The sequence below is a fragment of the Cupressus sempervirens genome, chromosome 3 (genome assembly GCF_028749045.1).
Source record: "Cupressus sempervirens isolate cs-2001-9-10 chromosome 3, ASM2874904v1, whole genome shotgun sequence".
Lineage (NCBI taxonomy): Eukaryota > Viridiplantae > Streptophyta > Pinopsida > Cupressales > Cupressaceae > Cupressus > Cupressus sempervirens.
Window position 1 is genome coordinate 33,306,913 of NC_143120.1, and position 23,046 is coordinate 33,329,958.

Sequence of the window (23,046 nt, forward strand, 5' to 3'; positions counted from 1 at the left end):
ATGACTTACTATAAAGTGATAATTTAAGTTTATAATTTCACTTAAGTTGAGAGTTGAGTTATCATTGGAAAGAGCCATTTATTAATTAGTTAAGCCAAGTCAGTTGAAAGAATCTAATGGAAGCTTCTAATTAATGTTGTGTGTTGAAGCTTCTTGAGTGGAGTTACAACAAAAAGGGCATTTGGAGGTTATAAACACAAGCCCATTTGTTGAGAAAAGTATGCTTGGATATTTTATTTGCTTTTGTTGGCTTTGTGGCTTTTCTGAGGTTTTAAATTTTGTTGCCCATGCTGAGGTATAAGGGAAGCTAAGAAGTATTTTCGAATCATTGCTGAGGTAAACTGATTCCATTTAATCTCCCTTACTATTATTGTCTGTGGCTGGGAGGATTATTATTGTGGAGGAAATTACATTTCTGGGGTTTCAGAATTCTGAGATTTATTTCTAAGGATTGTATTTACAATTGTGTTGAGTTATACAATTGCTCTTTTCTCCTATTCTTCTTTACTGTGGCTAGGGAGAAATTACTTTTGAATGAATTGGTGAAGGAATTGTAGGATTATTTAATAGATACAATTTACATTTGAGGATCTGCACGAGCTATTTAGAGTCAGTTGTTACTAGTAGTTGCAGCGTTTGGTATTTTGGGGAAGTGCAGATTTCATTTCTAGGCACTAGATGCAAAATTCGAAGCAATTCTGACATTTTCTCTCACCTACGATTTCTCCAAGGGCCTGTGTTTTGCATGTTTGCAAATACATATCATCCTACAGGCTGCAATCTGGTTTTTTGAGGATAGTTGTTCACACTTTCGTAGTGATTTAGCCATTGGGGTTAATAAATCTGCTCCTGCATACATGTTCCAAAAGTTATTGTGATTTTTCTCAATGCAATAGAACTTAATAATGACATGACTATTATTTGATCTCATTGTTCTAGTTATTGCATCCTCCATTCAATATTAGTGGTTATAGAACACAGTTTGAATTATGTATGCAAACAAATAAGGAAGAAGTTGTAAATTAGTTGTTTGGTATTCATTTGTACAAGAGCCTTCAATGTTTGATTTATCTAGTAATTATGAGTAGCTCATTACATATCCTAGTATTGTGCTAGAAAGTAAAAAATCGTAGCTGAATTGCTCGCCAATTGTTTGACGAAATATCAAACCACTCATTAGTGTGGAAATTGATGATTGTTTGAGCTATAACCGATAGGGGTTATTACAGTGGTATCAAAGCGGTTTCTTGCTAGCCTGCATGAATTGGGCTTAGTTATCAGTTTGATTCAATGGTATGGATGTGTTAGTTTGTGGTGACTGATCAAGAAAGTATTGTACATACTTCATAAATTCTTTGGAATTTTTTTTTTTTGGGCCATGGCCGACATTGTGTCCCACATATGGCCGACATATGGTGGACATGTTGTAACCCTAAAACGGCATAAAATTACTTGTATAAAAGGGCTTAGGGTTAGGTATTTTCATTAAATTGTGATGCGAAATTGGTTCTTGTGGCTTTATTGAGCTATAAGGGATTACAAATTGTAATCAGGTTGTAATCACTGGATTGTAATAATATTGGACTTGCTGTTTGGTGGACATAGCCCAAGGATTGGGTGAACCATGTTAAATCTTGGTGCCTTATGTTCTTTTTTGTGTGATCTATTATTTTCTGTTACTGGTTATATTTGCATGTAATTGTTATTTTCTGTCCATGATTTAATCCTAACAGGATGGTGATAAAAGATTCATCCTGTGTAGATATTATACTTGTAGAGGGCATACTTCTTTGCCAAGGGATGGAGAATCTGAGATACGGGATATTGTGAAACAGTTGGATGTGCTAGTGAATGAGCTGAATCAAAATCACAAACGGATGACTCAACTGATTTCAAAATCGAGATTTGAGCAGAGCATGATATCGCTTTTTTGAAGAGTGAAAAGTGATGATATAGTTGTGGCTACAGATGTGCAGAACATTTCTTATGAGTCATCGCATGAGTTGGCTATAGTTGTGGTGGAATGTGATGAGAATTCATGTCAGGTTGAGTCAGATGATGTAGTTGTTGAGTTCCAAAGATCATGCATTTGATGACGATGCAACGATAATGGGAGTAGGAGCATGCGAGGATACTGTCATATCATCAACCACTTCTATGTTGGTCGAGCCATCTAGCAAGGAGTTTAGTACTATGTATGCAGTGGTTGTAGATGTGTGCCCTGATGATAGTACACTTGTCAATGATGATGAGGTGAGTGGTGTCGAGGAAAAATCATGTTATAGTTCAGATTAACATAGTGGTGAGGTTCACTTCGTGGACAATCCTATACTTGACATGGATGCAACATTGTCTTATGACAATCTGCTATTTGAGGTTGATGTTGATTACTCACCTGAGTGGAGTTGGACTCAATTTTCACCATCTGCAGATTTAGTTCAATTTTCTATTGTGGAAGTTGATGTTCCTGTGACAACATATTTTGACGTGGCTACACCTATTATTGATATAGCCGACATGAGTGCATATGGTTCTCCTATAGCTACGTCTCTTCCAGGGATTATTGATCAAGATTCCAGTCTAGTAGATATTATGTGGGTGGTGACCAGGAAGAAAAGATTTCTTATAGAGTTTTCTTTGGGTGATATTCTAACTCCTACATCATTAGCACAGGTTTTAAGTGCTATATTGCAGGTTATATTATTGGTTCTAATGATGTTAGTGGTATGCAGTTGGTTCAATGTTGAGAGTGGTGTCACATACTTCTTCATTTGGGATCCAGGTGGAGGTTGGAGTTCATTGTGTTGCCAGATTGCTTGAGGACAAGCAATCTTGGGGAGGGAGGACTATAATGTCCCCATTTTTGCCAGCATCAAAGTTTTAGGGATTAGCCTATTATTGTGATTCTTGTAGGCTAATTATTGTGGATAGAGAGTCTTCTGAGGTAGTGACTTGGCCTAGGATGGTCTTATCTTCTCCACAATTCAGGAAGCTATAGGTTGCTCTTCCTTTGGGCTTAGTTTTGTGTACTTACTATTTGTGTTAAGCTGGGTGTTGATTGAGATGGACCCTTTCTATTTCTGGAAAGTGCATTTGGAAATATGGAGAAATAATAGGTGTAACTCCTATTTCAAACGACATATTCAAATAATGAGTATTTTGGGAGTTATTATATTTTGTGCCCAAACTATTATTAATTTATTAAATGACTTATTATAAAGTTATAATTTAACTTTATAATTTTCACTTAAGTCGAGAGTTGAGTTATCATTGGAAAGAGCCATTTATTAATTAGTTAAGCCAAGTCAAGTGAAATAATCTAATGGAAGCTTCTAATTAATGGTTGTGTGGTGAAGCTTCTTGAGTGAAGTTACATTTTGGCAACAAAAAGGGCATCTGGAGGTTATAAATACAAGCCTATTTGTTGAGAAAAATATGCTTGGATATTTTATTGGCTTGTGTTGCCTTTGTGGCTTTTCTGAGGTTATGAATTTTTTTGCCCTTTCTAAGGTATAAGGGAAGCTAAGAAGTATTTTCGAATCACTGCTGAGGTAAAGTGATTCCATTTAATCTCCCTTACTCTTATTGTCTGTGGCTGGGAGGATTATTGTCGTGGAGGAAATTACATTTTTGGGGTGTCAGAATTCTAAAATTTATTTATGAGGATTGCATTTACCATTGTGCCAAGGTATACAATTGCTCTCTTCTCCTATTGTTCTTTACTGTAGCTAGGGAGAAATTACTTTGGAATGATTTTTTGAAAGAATTGGTGGATTCTTTAATAGATACAATTTACATCAGAGGATCCACACGAGTTATTCAGAGGCAATTGTTACTAGTATTTGCAGTGTTTGATATTTTGGGGAAGTGCAGATTTCATTTCCAGGCACCGCGTGGAAAATCTGAATCAATTTTGGCATTTTCTCTCACTTGCGATTTCTCCAAGAGGCTGTGTTTTGCATGTTTGCAAAAACATATCATCCTACAGGCTGCAATCTGGTTTTTTGAGGATAGTTGTTCACACTTTCGCAGTGATTTAGCCATTGGGGTTAATAAATCTGCTCCTACAGACAAGTTCCAAAAGTTATTGTGATTTTTCTCAATGCAATAGAACTTAATAATTGCATGACTATTATTCGGTCTCAGTGTTCTAGTTATTGCATTCTCCATTTAGTATTAGTGGTTATAGAACACTTTCAGAACTATGTATGCAAACAAATAAGGAAGAAGTTGTAAATCGGTTGTTTTGTATTCATTTATACAAGAGCCTTCAATGTTTGATTTATCTAGTGATTATTAGTAGCTCATTACATATCCTAGTGTTGTGCTAGAAAGAAAAACCATAATAGCTGAATTGCTCACCAATTGTTTGACGAAATATCAAACCACTCATTAGTGTGGAGATTGATGATGCCATAACTGATAGGGGTTATTACATAAATGTTAGAAGGGGTGAATAAGTGGTCTGATAACTAGTTGACAAACATTACAGGTTTATTTGTGGAGTCCTATATTGCAGATTTAGGAGACACTATTGATGACATTCATCTTCTCTTTGGTAAGACGATCCTTCTTTAGTTGTTGTGAGCAAACTTGCTGACCCTCATCTTTCTTTTGTACTTGATCATTACTTTGAGGTTGACATGATGATGGATACTTTAATACAACATTTGGAGGTCTGTTTATCTTCAAAGAAGACATTTGAGTCTTTGGAGATTGGCTTTCGTGAGTCTCAAACTTCACTTGAGATGTCACATTTCATGGTTGATCATACTTATGTGTTGGATTTTCCTATTCAGATTGTTGAGACATCATATATTTTGTGTATTCTTTCTAGAGGTTGGGAAGGATTCATTCATACACCTATGACACCATTTCTTTTTAAAGGGAGGAACATCATTTAGACTTTTTGGTGCAATTTCTATATTGATTGAGGAGCATCTACCATGGATGTACGTTCTAAATTGAGGGGATTCTTTGCTTCTCTGCCTACTTCATATCTTGAGGAGACATCTTTGTCTTTGGAGCTTGTTCACAAGAAATTACCATTGGTTCCTTGTTTCTCACCTTCTATTGGGCTTGATCTTAATTGGTTTGTGGCATCTTCATCAACCAAGGACATGGCGACACATGAGCATACTTTAGAAACATACTTCATTTGGATTCCCCTTCGTTCTTCCTATCCACAATGGGAATCATTCTTGCATTTGTATTTGGTCTAGCATCTTGCTAAGGGGAGAAATGTTATGTTGTTTGTAGGCATTGGACTGTGTTTTGCCGTCAAATACTCACCATCTTGGGAGGAGTATTATTCATTGGGGAGGGGGGGGGATATCGTACCTTTTTGTTTCCTTTCAATAGGGGGATTTTTTATTGTATATGCACGATGTATGTGATAATGAAGGGGTCTTGATTACTACATCCATGCATGTATCTTGTTTGTTGTTCGTCTTTCTTTTGGGGGATGGTTTTTCCATGAGGTTTTCCCTCTTCTCCACTTTATGAGATATTGCATTTCTTTCGAATTTTGTACATGGGTGCCTAACATGGCCTAGTAGCCGAGATCCATCTTGCATTGTCATCTGGCTTGTAAGCTCAAGTGCATTCTACTAAGTTGAAATTAAGGTGGGGGGGGGGTAGTGATGTAAATAAATATTCCTAATTACACTTTACTTAAGTTTACTTAGGATAATGCATTTTCATATTAGTTTTCATGTTGACACATAAGAGTTTGTACTTCATTTTAGCACATGGTGTTGGAGGTGGCATTTGTTGTCATCTCATACCTCTTCATGTGTGAGATCCACCTTTAGTGCTCTTATCACATTATCTAATGTAGGTACGCTCTGATACCACTAACGAAGGGCCACACCACCCTTACCAACTCACAACCAATAATGCAACAATATGAAGACAATTTTATTATACCTGAAAATTCAATAGCAATTACAATAACATTTTTCCAAGATCTCTCAAGATCCAATCCAAACCCAAGCTAGTCTAGATCCACACTCTGGTAGAAACCTCTGAGATCTCAACTTGTGCTCGCAAGCCATTAAGCAACCTCCTTGTTTCTAAACCGCAGTCACTAGCTCTTCTCACAAACCTAATCCAAGATCCAAGTGTAAACTGCCTCACATTCGACGCTCTGTCTACACACTCACAAGTCTATCACAATCCTGCTGTAAATTGCCTCACATTCAGCGCTCTGTTCACAGACTCAGGAACACTCACTCTTCACTTCCTCCTTCTCTTTCACACCTTGAAACTTTCCAAGCTTTCCAAGCTTCCACTTCTCGAGCTTCTCCTTCTTAAGCTTCCACTTCTCAAGTTACTCCTTGAGCTTCTCCTTCTCAAGCTTCTACTCCTCAAGCTTCCCCTTGAGCTTGATTTAGAAATGCTCATATGCCTTGCTTAAATAGGCACTTACCACCCCATGCATGACTTATCCACAACCTTCTAGAATTTCTCCACAACCTTCTACAACTTCCACAACCTTCTACAACTTCCAAAACTTTCTACAATATTTATAACTTTCTAGAATTCTACCCACTCACCTTGATAAATGGAATGACAACTATTTATTTATTTATTTTTTTCTATTATGCCACCTATGCACCTCGAAAATAGAAATCACCTTTTCCTTTCTTTTCTCCTTTTTCCCTTTTTTTATTTTTTTATTATTTCTCTTCTAATTTTCGTCACTTTCTCTCTCAAATTTTTTTTTTTTTTCCCCATGCAAGATGCTCCAGCATCAGACTCCCCCAGTAGATAGAAAAGTGTGTCCCACAGTTTGACTTTACAAAAGAAAGATTTACCACCATCTTCATCTTCACCAAAGGTTTCCACCTCAACGGGGACAAGAAAACCACCATGCAAATCTTCCACATCTGCATTACTGTATCAAACACTAGAATCTCAACCATCCAATTAGCATGCTCACTCCTAGGAACAAACTGAACATAATTCTTCATCAACAAACTCTCATTCACATCAGCAACTAGTGAATTCACACCCATAGCAACAAACCTCGCATCAACAACAACAAACTCCATATCAACACCAACATGTAGATCACCATCAATACATGCCAAACTCTCAACACCAACAACCTCATTGCTCACAACAAGATGCTCTGCAATACATAACTCACCTCCAACAACCGGATCATCCATGACCAAGTGCTCTGCAACATTCAAGTCACCACCAACATCAACTAGATCATCCATGACCAAATGCTCTACAGTCTCCATGTCAGACTCAACCAACTGATCATGAAAACCAACCTTTGTCCCAACATCAACAACATTAGGAATATCTTCAGCAACAACCTCTAGTTGCTCTGCAGGTTCTACATCAGACTCCACAAACTGATCAGCAAAACCATCCTCTTCCACCTTGACCTTCTTTGCTTGATTAGCCAATCTAGCATCCAACCGAGAAATCATCTTAGAAAAATTTCTCTCCACTATATCATGAATTTTCGCAATCATCTTAGGGTCCAATCCTCTCGGAGCCATCTTCCAAGATCTTCGTAAACCCTCTGCAACAAATCCTTCCTACGCTCCTTGTGAAAACCAAATTGTTTGCAAGTCAGATCGCAACCTGCCACCTCGCACGAACAATCAGGAACCACATCACAAGTCTAGGACTACGGATTTGCAATCCACAAGCTCTCTACGATCATGCCTCAACAAGTTCAGTCTTCCATCTCTGCATCCATCAATCCATCTGCATGTCCTCCCAAGGTCCTGGTGCAAACTGCCTCAGCTTCGGCGATCTGTCTACACGCTCAGGAACTCCCACTCTGATAAACTTCACCCAACCAAGGTCCTGGTACAAACTGCCTCACACTTCGGCAATCTGCTTGTACACTCAGGAACTCTTGCTCTGATAAATTTCACCCAACCAAGGTCCTGATACAAATTGCCTCACACTTCGGCGATCTGCTTGTACACTCAGGATCTCCTGCTTTGATACCACTAATGTAGATACGCTCTGATACCACTGACGAAGGGCCACACCACCCTTACCAACTCACAACCAATAATGCAACAATATGAAGACAATTTTATTATACCTGAAAATTCAATAGCAATTACAATAACATTTTTCCAAGATCTCTCAAGATCCAATCCAAACCCAAGCTAGTCCAGATCCACACTCTGGTAGAAACCTCTGAGATCTCAACTTGTGCTCGCAAGCCACTAAGCAACCTCCTTGTTTCTAAACCGTAGTCACTAGCTCTTCTCACAAACCTAATCCAAGATCCAAGTGTAAACTGCCTCACATTCGACGCTCTGTCTGCACACTCACAAGTCTATCACAATCCTGCTGTAAACTGCCTCACATTCAGCACTCTGTTCACAGACTCAGGAACACTCACTCTTCACTTCCTCCTTCTCTTTCACACCTTGAAACTTTCCAAGCTTTCCAAGCTTCCACTTCTCGAGCTTCTCCTTCTCAAGCTTCCACTTCTCAAGTTACTCCTTGAGCTTCTCCTTCTCGAGCTTCTACTCCTCAAGCTTCCCCTTGAGCTTGATTTAGAAATGCTCATATGCCTTGCTTAAATAGGCACTTACCATCCCATGCATGACTTATCCACAACCTTCTAGAATTCCTCCACAACCTTCTACAACTTCCAAAACTTTTTACAATATTCATAACTTTCTAGAATTCTACCCACTCACCTCGATAAATGGAATGACAACCATTTATTTTTTATTTTTTTTCTATTATGCCACCTATGCACCTCGAAAATAGAAATCACCTTTTCCTTTCTTTTCTCCTTTTTCCCTTTTTTTATTTTTTTATTATTTCTCTTCTAATTTTCGTAACTTTCTCTCTCCTCCACAAATTTTTTTTTTTTTCAATTTTTTTTTTTTTTTTCCCATGCAAGATGCTCCTGCATCATTATCATACTCTTATTGTTGCACATATGCACATATTTTGTTGTACAATGGAGGATTATCCACCTTTCGTGGACATGTAATTCTACCTTGAGTAGGTGATAGGTTCTCATGCACCATTCCTATCTATCATACATTGCCTATATAGTCGGGTGCATCTACTTTGTATTAATAGATTGGGCATCCATTATCATTTGATCAAATATTGAATCAATCATTTGATCATATCATTTTGTCTCTCTTATTTGTGCTATCAATTGAGCTTCTATATCTTGGCAATTTCATTCTTTGCGTTAGACAAATTCTTACAAGGTGTATGTTGTACATAATGATAACAATCTCTCTTTTCTCAATTATGTTTCATAGTTTTCTTTTACGACATTGTTCATTAGAGTTTCAATATCTATTTTATTTATAACTCCAACATGGAATTGTGAGATGTTGGATCTGATTTCTGAACTAATTGCTTTTGTCAAACAATGGTTGGTTGTATGACATGGTTAGTGTTCACATATTTATAGTGGATTCCAACATTTAAGGTGACAGCTTTTAATTAGATAACAAATTAGTTTCCAAATGTTAATAATTTTGTAGTTTATATTCCAACGGAGATGGTTTTTAAGTTAAAACTAGTGTGAGATTGTTCTTTTATGTGCTTTCTTATTAGTAAGGAACTAATCTAATTTTCCTATCCATACTCAAAAAGTTACTTTATTTCTTATTTCCTATGATTAGCTATCTGCTAATATTGTCCAATATCACATATATGGGTAAAATATTTCTTACAACTTTCAAAAGATTGCTATATTAATATCAACTGGGATGGTTTTGCACAGGTAAAACTGGTTTGGTATTATAACAATGCTTTAGGACGACCAAAGAAGAAGAAATTTATTGCTCGAGAGAAATCGTTAAGTGCTTTTCGTTGTTGCTGGAAATTCTAGTTGTTAAAGTTGGAATGTCCATGTTTATTTCTAGCTTTGTGTTGAATGCAAGCAGTGATCTGAAATTTCTGTTCATCCTTGTTATTTTGATAGGTACCATGGATCAACACTAGTGGCAGCCAGTCTCTCCGGGTAAATCATTTGTAGTTTATTTTATCTTATAATGTCATGATATTTGTGCTTGTATGTGAGGATTCTCTATTGGCCAACTGACAAAATTGGGTGACTAGTGACGATGTTTTCCTTCTCAGAGTGAGTAGTTTGATTTATGTAGTCATATTGCTTCCAGATGGTTAGGTATTATTTGGGTCTAAAGATATGCGTGCCACTTGATGGAATATGAATCTACTTTGCTTGTGATAGATTTGCTGAAGACAAATATTGTTATCTTGATTGGTTTATTATGGTTTATATTTTACGTTTTTTAGTATTGACGTGCTTGTTCTTTTGGCAGGCTAACTGCACTTCATAAAAGTTTTGATTTGCCAGTATCATTTGTACTGCACACAGACTGTCCCCACTATTGGCGCTACCATTTGCCAGGTTTTGCTTCAATCCAGGTCATTTTTGTGTACTAAATGAATCGGTCCATTTGATTTTCCATGTATTGATGTTGGCTACACAATTTATATATGGCAGGTGAAACTGAGGAAGAATTTGCATCAAGACTAGCGAATAACTTGGAGAAGCTTATTTTGAAGGAAGGGCCAGAAACGGTAATTATACTCGTCATGTGAGGAAAGTTCTGGAGATGGTTGCTAACCTAGTTCCTCTCCGTAGTTTGATATATATTTTCTACCTCATAATGCTGTTCTATTTTGATTGTTTTCTTGCAGATTGCTGCATTTATTGCAGAACCTGTTATGGGCGCTGGTGGAGTAATTGTGCCACCTGCTACATATTTTGAAAAGGTCATAATGAATTTAGTTGCACAATCAACATGCATTATTACCATTTCAAGGGGTTTCTTTGTTATATCATCGTGGGTAGTAAACTCCAGAATAGGATGACATTTTCAAAACTTTTATTTGCTTTCTTTGTAGAAACATGCAAGAAAGCTGTCCTTATAAGTTATTCTTATGCAACATTTTCTTCCAATTTGAAGTTGGGATGGTCTCTATTTGCTAGTTGATACCCAATGCTTTTAAATCAGCAATATCATTAATCTTTGCTTCTACTCTTGAAGAAAACAAATGATGAGATCATCATAGTGGTCCCTAATGACCCCACTAATGCTAGCTTTATTTGTGTGCACCTGTGATCTGTCATCAAAGTTGAATTTCGAAATGGCCAGATGAAGAGATAGTTAAACGTTCAGATTACTGACTGTGAAGTGAGGCACAAGACAATGAGACGAGGCATTTTAGTTACGTGTATACCAGATTGTTATGCTCAGATTTAAATCTATTGTTCTCATTTTTTATATGGAGCATAGGTGTCACCCAAGTTAAAGACTCAGTGGCTTCAAGTCCTGATTACTTCTGCTTGGTGCAGTTTGGTTTCTCAAAATTATGCTTATCCCATGTCTTCAGAAAAATATGATAAAGATGTAAGGCATTGTATGAAGAACTTCTATGATATTTTTCTTGCTGTTGAGATCATTCCACCCAAGAGTTACAATTTTGATGAAATATTATGTGGTAGAGAAGTATCAAGGGAAGGAAATATATTCCTAGATAGTTTCACTAGTTGGAAAACTCAGTGTTCCATGGGGTTTGGGGACATTTCTTTGAGGGGATAGGGAAATGTGATTTGAGGTAGGGGTACTTGTGCCTAAGCTTGGGATAATGGAGGGATGACACTGGTGGCGTGGTGAGGGGGGAGGGGAGTGGTGTTGACATGACAAACCTCCAACATTTATAAACACTCAATAAATATATCAATGCCAAAACTCCCACTCAACCATGGTATCGAGTAACTCATGGAATCATAAAATCCATCACTTGCATGAAGATCCTCCAAGTCTACACTCACACAACCAAAGTATCAGTACCAAGTGAAACCAAGATATCCAAACCAAGAAGGTACAAACCAAACCAGGAACTAATCCTGCACTGTCACCTCATCACTGTACAAGCTCCCACTAAACCGTGTATCCAAGCTATCCATGACATCATGATGAAACAACCATCCTCTAACCATGAGAATCAACCAAGGCATCAAACCATCAAAGAACTCAAAGTGCAGATCATGAGCTCCTCAAAAGAAACCAAATAACTATGATCCTCAACCAAGAAGATATACCACAATAAACAAATTAGAAATCCAAGTCAATAAACATCAAGGGTGTACCTGTATATCCAATCATGTCATGCCAAAATCTATGACACTATGATCACATCCATGAACCAAGCATCTGATGCTCAATATGTCAAACCTATCAGCATAAAATAGTCAACCACAATCCTCCACCATGATTGTACCTGGTAACATCTCATCACTTCTACATGAAAAATCAAAAAATTATGTGACTTAGGGCATAAACAAACCAAATCCAAGCCACCAATCTGAATATGCATCAATAATGAAAGATCAATAGGCAAAGACAACCCATATCCAAGCCATAAATGCAACATATAAGTGTAGACTGCTTACAACACTGCACAATTTGTAGACCCAATAAGTCATCATACATATCCAAACCAAACACTAATAACCATATCATCATGAGAGCAATCTAATATATGAACTGAGTATACAGTGACATCAAATCTTAAATCTCCAAACATACAATGTCATAAACTCACAATGCTACCATAGTCAATATATATCAAAAACTGTATAGATCAATATATCACCAAATAAATCATACCAAACCTGCACCAAATCTGAACCAATATGTAGAACTTTCCAAAAGCTTCCTATTGACTACTTGAAGTCCAAAATCCGACTCCGTATGTAATATCCCCTTCCGAATGTTTTACCAAAACTCGTGATATATACGTGCAGATTTAAATCCGAACAACAAACCAATATTGGATACAAATTCCAGAATATGTTACTGTATTATATAATAGCAATACGTTAACATGCGACAATCCAAGTAATCTAATCTTATACATAGAAAATAACAGTTAAATTGGAAATATAAATAAATCCATAAGGCTAGTTGCATCCAACCTTCAAAGATTCTTCAAGGGTTTGCATCCTCGAAGAGAAAACCAACAACTATTTCTAGCTCCCAGATTAATATTTATTTTAAATATTCTATCTTCATATCATCTAATGTGGAGCATTGTTGTACCTTTATCACTTTTCCCAATGTGATGCACGCTCTCTTAAGCAATGTGGGATAAAACGCCTTTTTGTCCTTTAGTCACTTAAGTGAATATAGTAACTTTTAAAATAAAGTGACAAACTAAATGACTTTAATAGTCACTTAGTTAGGAAACCATATAATCATTAGGCATTAAAATAACTGACCAAATGAACTCAGATAATCACATGCAATGGCTCATTGGAGAGCTCTCGGCGAGATGCTTCCAAACCAACATTGAGGTACCAAAAATACCGTGCTTTGTTTACTTACTAAAAATAGTAAGTATTTAGACAACTTGCCAAAATTGCTCTGATGGGTTTGAAATTGGAAATGCCTAGGCCAGACCTCAAACTGAACCCTATAAAGAACCTTTCTGCCCCTGAAACCTAGGTGAAGCTAGCCAGCACACAGAATTATAATGTCCCAGAAAAAGGGGACATTACAAAGCCTCCCTTCTCATGCTCATACTTGCAGAAACCAAATGCCAGGATCCCATACTCACCTTGAGAGGGCGATTTTACTCCTTAGTCGATGTAACCCGACATGCATCATCTCAAATCCTGAATGGCGAAACAGTACAAGAGGAATCGATGTGTCAAATAACTGAATGCTAGGATCTCAAGGCTCACCATTAAGGGTCACCAACTACCATTTGCTGCTGCCTTGTGTACCAATACCCTTAGTCAGAATGAATGTCTCACTCCATGAGTGACCCTGCGAATCTCTACTATCACGTGAAAATGGGAGCTCGACAATATGCCAATATCCACCACAAGATGATAACATCCAAGCTCTCCTCCTAGCGCCCCTTGGATCTCAAGTGAGAACTCGTGCGTTGTCTGAGATACCTCTGACCAACTCTTGTAATATTTGCATCATTGTACCATTGTACCACCCCTGCAATATCTATACCGATGATAATGATGGATCCGACCAATCTAACTCAATTACTATATCACCCAAGTGAAAACGAAGTAATCCTGATCTTTGGATCTCTGATATGTCAGAAGGCTGAAACACATAGATCATAACCTTGTGACTGTGTAACAACACAACATAAACCACCAGATGTAAGATACTATTAGCACCTGGATTCTCGACCGCCCAATCAACATGATCCTTGGTAAAGGAAAGAGTGGTTGGTAAATCACCAACATCATGAATGCTAACACCGTCTCCAGTATACTGCTGAGTAAAAAATGTAGACACCTCATGTGGTACATAGGATAATGTATGCTCTCCCCACTCTGCTGCAAATAACTCATTGACCCCTGAAGGCCAAATAGAATCAGCGAATATACTACCATCATACACAGGCAAACCACTAATAGCTGGAATATACCAACAAGTAAAATCACCAATCAACAAGTAGCCCGTGACCATCTCATAAGAGTTAGGTGATAAACCTCTAGGTAAGCTGAAAAATCGCTCAATGCATGTGAAGGATAAATTTGAACTTCCCAACCCACCATAAGTACTCTCGCTTATGTCTAAGTCTTCGCAAGAGGATGGTTCACCATTAATCGAAATTTCTGAATTATCCTCACTTCTTGTATCACTAACCATGTGCTCATGTGAAGATGTACAATTGCTGTCAAAAGAATCAGAATTTTCAGACTCATCAACTTGCTGATCCATAGAAGTTTTCTCACCATAAAAAGTCTCAAATGGGAAACACATGATTGAATCACATTGTTTGCCTTCACATCTACCCACTTTATGAATTCCTTCAATGATTTGCGTGATTTCTTGTGCCCTTGAACCCTGTTTATCTTTCTCATAAGTGGCTGCCACACTCGTTTGATTTTCAGCTTTTTGGATGGAATAATGTGTTAAGCTCAATTGAAGGCATAGCTCATAGCTTTCTTTGATGCTGAGTCAACACTGCTCACTCTCCTTGTCCCTTCCAAATTGCTAGATCTCTATCCATTAATAGTTGCAACTACTCATATTTTATCATTTTCAATGTTTCAAAGATAGTATGTAAAAGAGGACTTGTGATGCCACATACATTCCCATGTCTCTCTTCTATCACAACCTTTCGCATGAGATCCTCAACCAATTTGGAAGAATCATCCATCCTTGTCAATACTTGGACAATCTTGTCCTCTTTGACCAAAAGCATATCCAATAAGTCAAGGAGTAATAATGGTTTTTGACCATCTCCTTCAAACACAAGTGGACCGTTCTCCATAGAATTTTCTGATTTTTCAGCACTTAGTGGAGTAACATTTTCAGATATGTCCTCTAACTCAACATGTGCTATATCATCTGTCCTGCCAACGTTGCTGTCCATTTGCTCCTCCTTAAAATCTAACATAATTTCCAGCCTAGTATCATCATAAAATTTGTTCAAGTTAATTTCCATGTCACCAAATAGGATACTGGAGTTGCCAACATCGGCAGTTTGGTCAACTCCACTACATGGGCAATTAATTTGCTTATTAGAAGGACTGGTGTAAACAGCTCCATAAGATACTTTTGTCTCCCAATTACCTATTAGTGTACTTGTGCCATTATTAGTACTTTGGATATTATCATCCGAAAGTTGCTCTTCCTTTTTAGTACTACTATCAGGTTGATTGATATCTTCCCTATGCAAGTTTTTGTAACTGTCCTTTGCAAGGAGATCTCGGGCCAAAACATAGTATTTGTTTCTTATCATGTCTGTCTTGTTTTGTAGCTCTAGCTGAAAGTCAACATAGTCCGTGAAAGGTAATTCTTTCTGAATCTGTGGAGGAAATTTGTGGTACTCATCATATATGCTCATTATTTCAGTCCTCATATCGGACTGGAAATTGTGGACAAATTGCTCTTGAGGCCTCAGTGAACTAGTCTGAACTTAAGAATACTAAAATTTATGTGATTGCCCACTCGAGCTATTCCATCAAACAATTGGAAGACCTCTTGTAGCATGTAGAGTGTGACAATTGATAGACAATAGTTGTTCATTTTATTTTTTTTACTTCTCATTCTAATACAAATTTGGGGCAATTTCACTATGAGTTACAACTAGAGCAATGCAATTTAGGCAGACTTGACAACTTATTGTCACTTCCAATGAGTAAAATTAGAATTGATAGTAATTACCATTTACGCACAACAAGAGAATTGTCGAAGATTCCAACCTCCAAACAGAGCTTTACTGAGTTAGTACTGAACCCGATAGCTGTTGTAAATCCCAGTCCAGAATTGAACTACACCCTCTAGCACAACTCTCTCAGATTGGCAATGAAAGTTTTATGCTAATCACCCTTACTGTTCTTGTTTTGGTTTTGGTACCTCCGAAAATTATTGTTATTCCAATACAAACTGTGTAATAGCCAAATCTCAAAAATCTTCAGCAATGCTAGGAATCTGCTACCGTAGTATTTAGGAACTCTTTACTCCTAATACAGTAATAAAAAACATTGTCATTTCAACAAACACCTGGTAGATGTCTTTGTCTAGGATGATCACTAGTTCACTAATTCCTATTCCAACTCAATGTAGAACATACAATTACTGGTAATGCCAATTTCTTGTAGGTGAATAGAAAATAAGTCTTCTAGGCTAGCAATGGTAAATTTATTACATCCGGCTCAAAGGGTAAAATTTGTGTCAAACATCTATCAACGTCACGATAGTTGATAACCACCTTCATAAGTAATGAATCATCAATGAAATGATGCTATTTTCAGATTGTTGCACATGCCATGAATGTCAGTGAAAAGTTATAACAACACACTCTTCTTTGCCTGAACGACACTCTTACTGGCTGGATATCATGGTAGGGGGAATTATTTCTTTGCACTATAGGTCCTGGAATGTTTCCAGTAAAACATTGATTGCACACTCTCTTGGTAATACTTCTGGAGGCTTATATTGCTCAACTTCAATCCTCAATATATGAAGTGTTTTCTTATGTTAATAACACCTCGAAAAATCAAATATTAACTTGTATTCTTGCCTGAAATTATTGACGACAGAGGGATAACATTAGCAAGAAGATGCCCAAAAATCACTGAACTGTTCGAAGCACCTCACTTAGACGAAAGCATGTGACTTCAGAAAAATTACCATAGTTTCTTATATTCACCTGCACAAGTTTTTAAAAACTACCCAAGTCTCAACTTGGAGTGATACACGCCGACCCTTGAACCTTTTCTTCACCATTAATGGTGACGCCCTTGCTGGAAAATGAATAGAAGACTCCCTGCGTTTGAAATACCCTTGTTCAGTGACGTCCAAAATGCCAATCAACACCAATCGGGTTGTGCATTTGAAATGCCCTTGTTTGAAATGTACAGACTCGAGTTTCTTCAAATGCTAATGGATGATGGAGTTGGAAACTTTATAAATGATTGGTACTTGTGGGATAAATCACGTCCTTTTGGAGATTGTTGTAGTGGATGATGTTCAGGTATTTTGATAGCCATAAGGTTCACCAGGAGTGGTGTTTACAAACTTATCGACAATGATGGTTTGTTATCACATCATGCCTTCTTCCCACTGTATATTCTGTTACTCTTAAGCGACAGTCATTGGAAAAGCTGACTCACGTTTATTTATTCTATTGGACGATGCAAGCCGTAGATGTTTGTTCCCAAACTCATGAATACTTTCACCCTGCTGGATGTGGTTATGGAGATACCTGCGTTAAGTCTGCTCTATCACTACGCCGTGGCCCGAGTTGGATATCTCAATCTGCGCTTGCTCTTGTTACAACTTCCTAGCTCATGAATGGTGAAACCCGACCCAAGGGAAAGTATACAGAACTCAACTCCCTATAGGTATATTGTAAAGTGTCTCCTGTTAACAATTACCCAGCCGTATGAGCACTACCTTGCTGCTAGTTTAACCACCTAGACACCTTGCGAATATTCACCAGTATATAACCAATTTCTTCCAGATATATGTAAAATGACGGCACTTACTAACTTGCTTGGTTTGTTCTTTTCTCTTGCCTTTGTCGACTTCTGCCCAGACCAAAAAAATTTGAAATATGGAGGAAGTTTGGGGCTACGTCCAACTCCCCTAGTGTTTCTAGACTTGAGGGGTTTCGTCCTCAACGTCTTAGACCAGTCACATTAAAGCAACCAGAACTCATAGGATTTTAGTTTATAAAATTCTTGTGTTGCATGATTCCACAAGATGGCAAGATTCTTGGCTCTGATACCACTGTAATATTCCCTTCCGGATATTTTATCAAAACCCGTGATATATACGTGCAGATTTAAATCCGAACAGCAAACCAATATTTGATACAAATTCCAGAACCTTAAACGACTTATGACCCGCAAATTTGCATTCAAAGAAACTCATAAAACTTCGTTTTATTTCTCTAATAATTAGAAGGTACATACATAAATCAGGAGTTTACACAACAATCCGCCAAAATATGTTACTGTATTATATAATAGCAATACATTAACATGCAACAATCCAAGTAATCCAATCTTATACACAGAAAATAACAGTCAGATTGGAAATACAAATAAACCGGTAAGAAGGCTAGGTTTGCGTCCAACCTTCAAAGATTCTTCAAGGGTTTGCGTCCTTGAAAAGAAAACCAGCAACTGTTTCCAGCTCCCAGATTAATATTTGTTTTAAATATTTTATCTTCATATCATCTCATGTGGAGTATTGTTGTACTTTCATCACTTTTCCCAATGTGATGCACGCTCTTTTAAGCAATGTGGGATAAAGCACCTTTTTGTCTTTTAGTCACTTAAGTGAACATAGTAACTTTTAAAATAAAGTGACAAATTAAATGACTTTAATAGTCACTTAGTCAGGAAACCATATAATCATCAGGCATTAAAATAACTGACCAAATGAACTCAGATAATCATATGCAATGGCTCGTTGGAAAGCTCTCGGTGACACTTCCAAACCAACATTGAGGTACTGAAAATACTGTGCTCTGTTTACTTACTAAAAATAGTAAGTATCCGGACAACCTGCCAAAACTGCTCCGATGGGTCTGAAACTAGAAATGCCTAGGCCAAACCTCGAACTAAGCCCTGTAAAGAACCTTTCTGCCCCTGAAACCTAAGCAAAGCGAGCCAGCACACATAATTATAATGTCCCAGAAAAGGAGACATTACACCGTATGCCCAAGTTATGACCTAATTTGTGCTCAAAATAAATATCTAACTTTCAGGCTCTTAAAATCTGACAAAATGTCAAAATCACAGAACCAAACCTACACCAAGTTGTAGTGCTCTGAATTAGCTTTCCAATGCCTGTAAGAAGTTTGAAATCCGATAACCTGAGAGAAAGTTATGACCATTTTACTAAAACGATCTTTTTACCATTTTCATTGCAATTTTTTTTTTGTGATGAAAATTTTGACAGGATTAAATTTGACGGCCATCATGAGCTGAAACTAAAAAACTCTTTCATTTCCTCTAAACATGGCCAAACTTAGGCATATTATATATCAAAATTTATGGAAACATCGACCCGAATCCAATGGTGATGTTTGTTTTTACCTAGAAGGTCATTTCTGCAAGCTCCTCCTAAAATCCTCATTTAAATGAACCATTTGAAAAACCCTTTTGTCCAACAATTTCACATGCTCAAAATCTACCAATATCCCATCATAATAGCAAACCCAAAACCCTTAGATTTGCAATAAAAAAAATTCATATCTTGCCCTTTCTTTTATCCTCTCATGCATTCCCATGGATTTAAACTAGAGTTACAATAATAAAATCATAGTTTTGATACCACTTGTAAGGAAACTTGCAACGAGAATATAACCGTTTTCACATAACCTATAATAGATCTAAAATAAATATGCAATTAAAATCCACATGCAAGAGAATAGATAACATATTCACAAAAATTGTGACACAAGATATACCTTGGGAAAACCCTCATTGAGGGGAAAAAATCTAGCCTCCAAAAACATGCATCACCATGTATTATTCAGCAAAAATACTATTGCAATACAACCATGGAAGCCTTCAATGCCATAGCCACAACTAAGCAATCCATGTGAACAAGCATGAATCCACACATCCCATGCCATGCTTCCAACTTTCAGAAATGCTCCCTTGGCTAACTTGTCAAGCCTTGTCCCGCTCGACTCTTTTCCTTTTTTGGTGTTGTCTTTCCACACTAGCAACTACCTTTGTGGCTGCTTATTTAGTAGCAAATCTCAAAAACCATCAAGTGGTATTACACAAACCATGTGCTAAAACATGTTCTACCTAACCTATTGACCCCATGTTTAATATTGAAAATTTAATTCTTTTCTCCAATATTAAATAATTACATAAAATATTATCACAATGTTACAATACAACTCATCAAGTATATCTTATGAGAATCTTTATATGTTGCACGTCCATCTAGGTGCAACATTACATAATAAAATAAAATACTACAATATAACAATATTATGCAATGTGTGCAACACACATTATCTCAACAGTACACTTAATAAGGAATTCGAATATTATCAAATCCTCTTGTAATATCCCTCATCCAGCTATAACTTGAGGAATTCCAATTTTCACTAAATTTTCACCAATTCTTTCTCACGAATCAGATGTTTGGCATTTTCTCAAACATTTGGCACATAGCTGGTCAATACTATATTTATGGTATTTGGAATGTACTTCTTTTTTGAGTTTTGGCATATATGATTTGCAAATTGAATACATTCAAATGTAAATACTGAAACCAAATGCTAACTGAAATCATTACTCGTGTAATAGCTACGAGAGCATCAAATTCCAATGAGTTCCAATTTTGAGACTAACTCTTCTGAAACACAACAGCTATTATTGAAAATCAAACTAATTATAATGATTTATATCATAATGTTCTGGAAACAAAATGCAATGACTTAGAACCTGATTTTGGACTGGCAACGTTGGACCTTGAGAAAGTAACTAAATCAGAATTTCGATGTGCTCCTCTAACGTGCTGTTTGCCAACCAAGAAATGACATTGGAAGGTTTTCTTGTTCCCATGATAATACACAAATCACAGTGGCCACCCCTTAGGACAAATCATAAATGGTAAAGGAATGAATGCTGATTATACCAGACTGATTGCTTAGCCCTGTAGCAGATCGCATGTAATGACCCTCTCTATAAAGGCCACAGAAACCCTCAAACTGAACTTAGGAATTTTGTCAAACACTTGGCGTGTAACAGTAACAATATTCAGAATATGGTAATTTCAGATTTGATACTTTCAGAATATAATCACAGAATTACAATATATAAAGCCATTGAACTATATTTCAATTACAATGCAATAAATTCTGAAATTATTTTATTACCAATTCTGGACTGATTATTACAATGACTGTATGACAGCAAATTTACCCAAAAATTGACATATATTTCAGAATGCAAGAACCTGGTTTGAAGAACTATGGAAGAACACCACGTTTTGCTGCAGATCGTTGATGAAGACCTCCAACCACACCCCCAAACTATCCTTAATTTGCTGCTGCTGCCCAAACTAGCAGGGCCGTACCTGTACGGCTGCTGAAATAAAATAATATTAGGGTTTTGGGACCCCCAAATGTAAGGAAAATGGGCGCCTAGGGTTAGGTAGTAACCCTGTAAAACCATAAAAAATAACTCCAAGGGGTTGAGGAGATATGAGCAATTATGTGGTTCCGAACCCTGCTTTGCCAATTCTGAAAATGCACTTATTCTGTCTTCAAACTCTTGTCAAATGCTTCTCCAATGATAGGGCAAATCTGAAATCCTTATTCCAACCAAAAACAAACCCTAACAATGAATTCTCAATAAGCTCCAATAAGATGGCTGAATACCAACTCCAATTATGCAACAATTCAGGTGATATTTCACACCCTCAAAGTCGCCAATCCAAGGGAGTGATTCGTTCCCAAAGATCGAATAATTTGCAGATCCAAAGTCCACAAATGTCTTCACAATGAAGAAGTAGAAGAGTTCTCCAATCCAAGCATGTCCAAATGAGAGGCCCAGCCCTCTATTTATTCACTTTTCTAAGAAGTTGCTAGAACTTCTAGAAACATCCTTTATAATTTCTCATTATAATGCACTTTTTATAATAAAGTAATTTTATAAAATAAAAAGTGCAACTCAAATTAAAATTATAACATGTGGGCCCCAATATCACATAATGATAAAATATAACCTCTTAACACTTCTTCAAGAGCAAGATATGACTATCTGATCCGCAGAATTGACTCTCTTTCCACACCATTTGCCTACGAGAGTCTGGAATAGGCAAATCCATGATCAATGCCATGTCGAACTAAAGAGGGGACATTACATCGCAGGCCTTAAATGAATGACATTGACCATGCTAGCATACTTGTATCTAGAGAACAAGTTCCCACGCGGCTGTGTATGATTTGCAGATCCAATGTACAGTGTTGTCCAGTCCAAACAGAATGGAATTGGCTCAGAACTCACCAAACTTGCACACAAAACAGGAAACGTTGCCCTTCCAATGAATTCCCTTTCAAATTGCCACAGGTTACCTCTAGCAAACACAATCTCCATAGACAAAACAAGTACAGTAGGAGATAAATGTAATCCAGATCACACAATTCACAATTCTACAACAATATAGCTCTCCTTAGCCACAGTAAAATAGTAGGAGATATGAAAAATGCAATACAACTACAACAAATTGCAAGCCAACTTTTAACCAATTCTCAGATTCAAATCTACAAATTTTAAGCTGTAGATCCAATGGAACAACTCAAAATTCAGATCCTTATACTTCAACAAGGGCACAAAAATCAGAACCTCAGAAAAGGCCACAAAGGCAACAAAAGCAAATAAATATCCAAGCATGTTTTTTTCAACAAATGGGCTTGTATTTATAACCTCCAAATTCCCTTTTGTTGCCAGAATGTAACTTCACTCAAGAAGCTTCAGCACACAACGTTAATTAGAAGCTTCCTTTAGATTATCTCACTTGACTTTGC

At 37.0% G+C, this 23,046-nt stretch overlaps 1 protein-coding gene across 2 annotated transcripts in view; it reads left to right on the forward strand.

The window, feature by feature from the left end:
* The window catches only part of POP2 (Pyridoxal phosphate (PLP)-dependent transferases superfamily protein), a 269,455-nt gene that overhangs the window by 93,953 nt on the left and 152,456 nt on the right, over positions 1 to 23,046 (forward strand). For both annotated transcript variants that reach the window (XM_089818181.1, XM_089818182.1), the window contains exons 7-11: positions 9,746 to 9,819; positions 9,947 to 9,985; positions 10,308 to 10,396; positions 10,493 to 10,569; positions 10,690 to 10,764. In XM_089818181.1, coding sequence (XP_089674307.1) covers positions 9,746 to 9,819; positions 9,947 to 9,985; positions 10,308 to 10,396; positions 10,493 to 10,569; positions 10,690 to 10,764 — 354 coding nt within the window. The remainder of the gene's footprint in view (positions 1 to 9,745; positions 9,820 to 9,946; positions 9,986 to 10,307; positions 10,397 to 10,492; positions 10,570 to 10,689; positions 10,765 to 23,046) is intronic.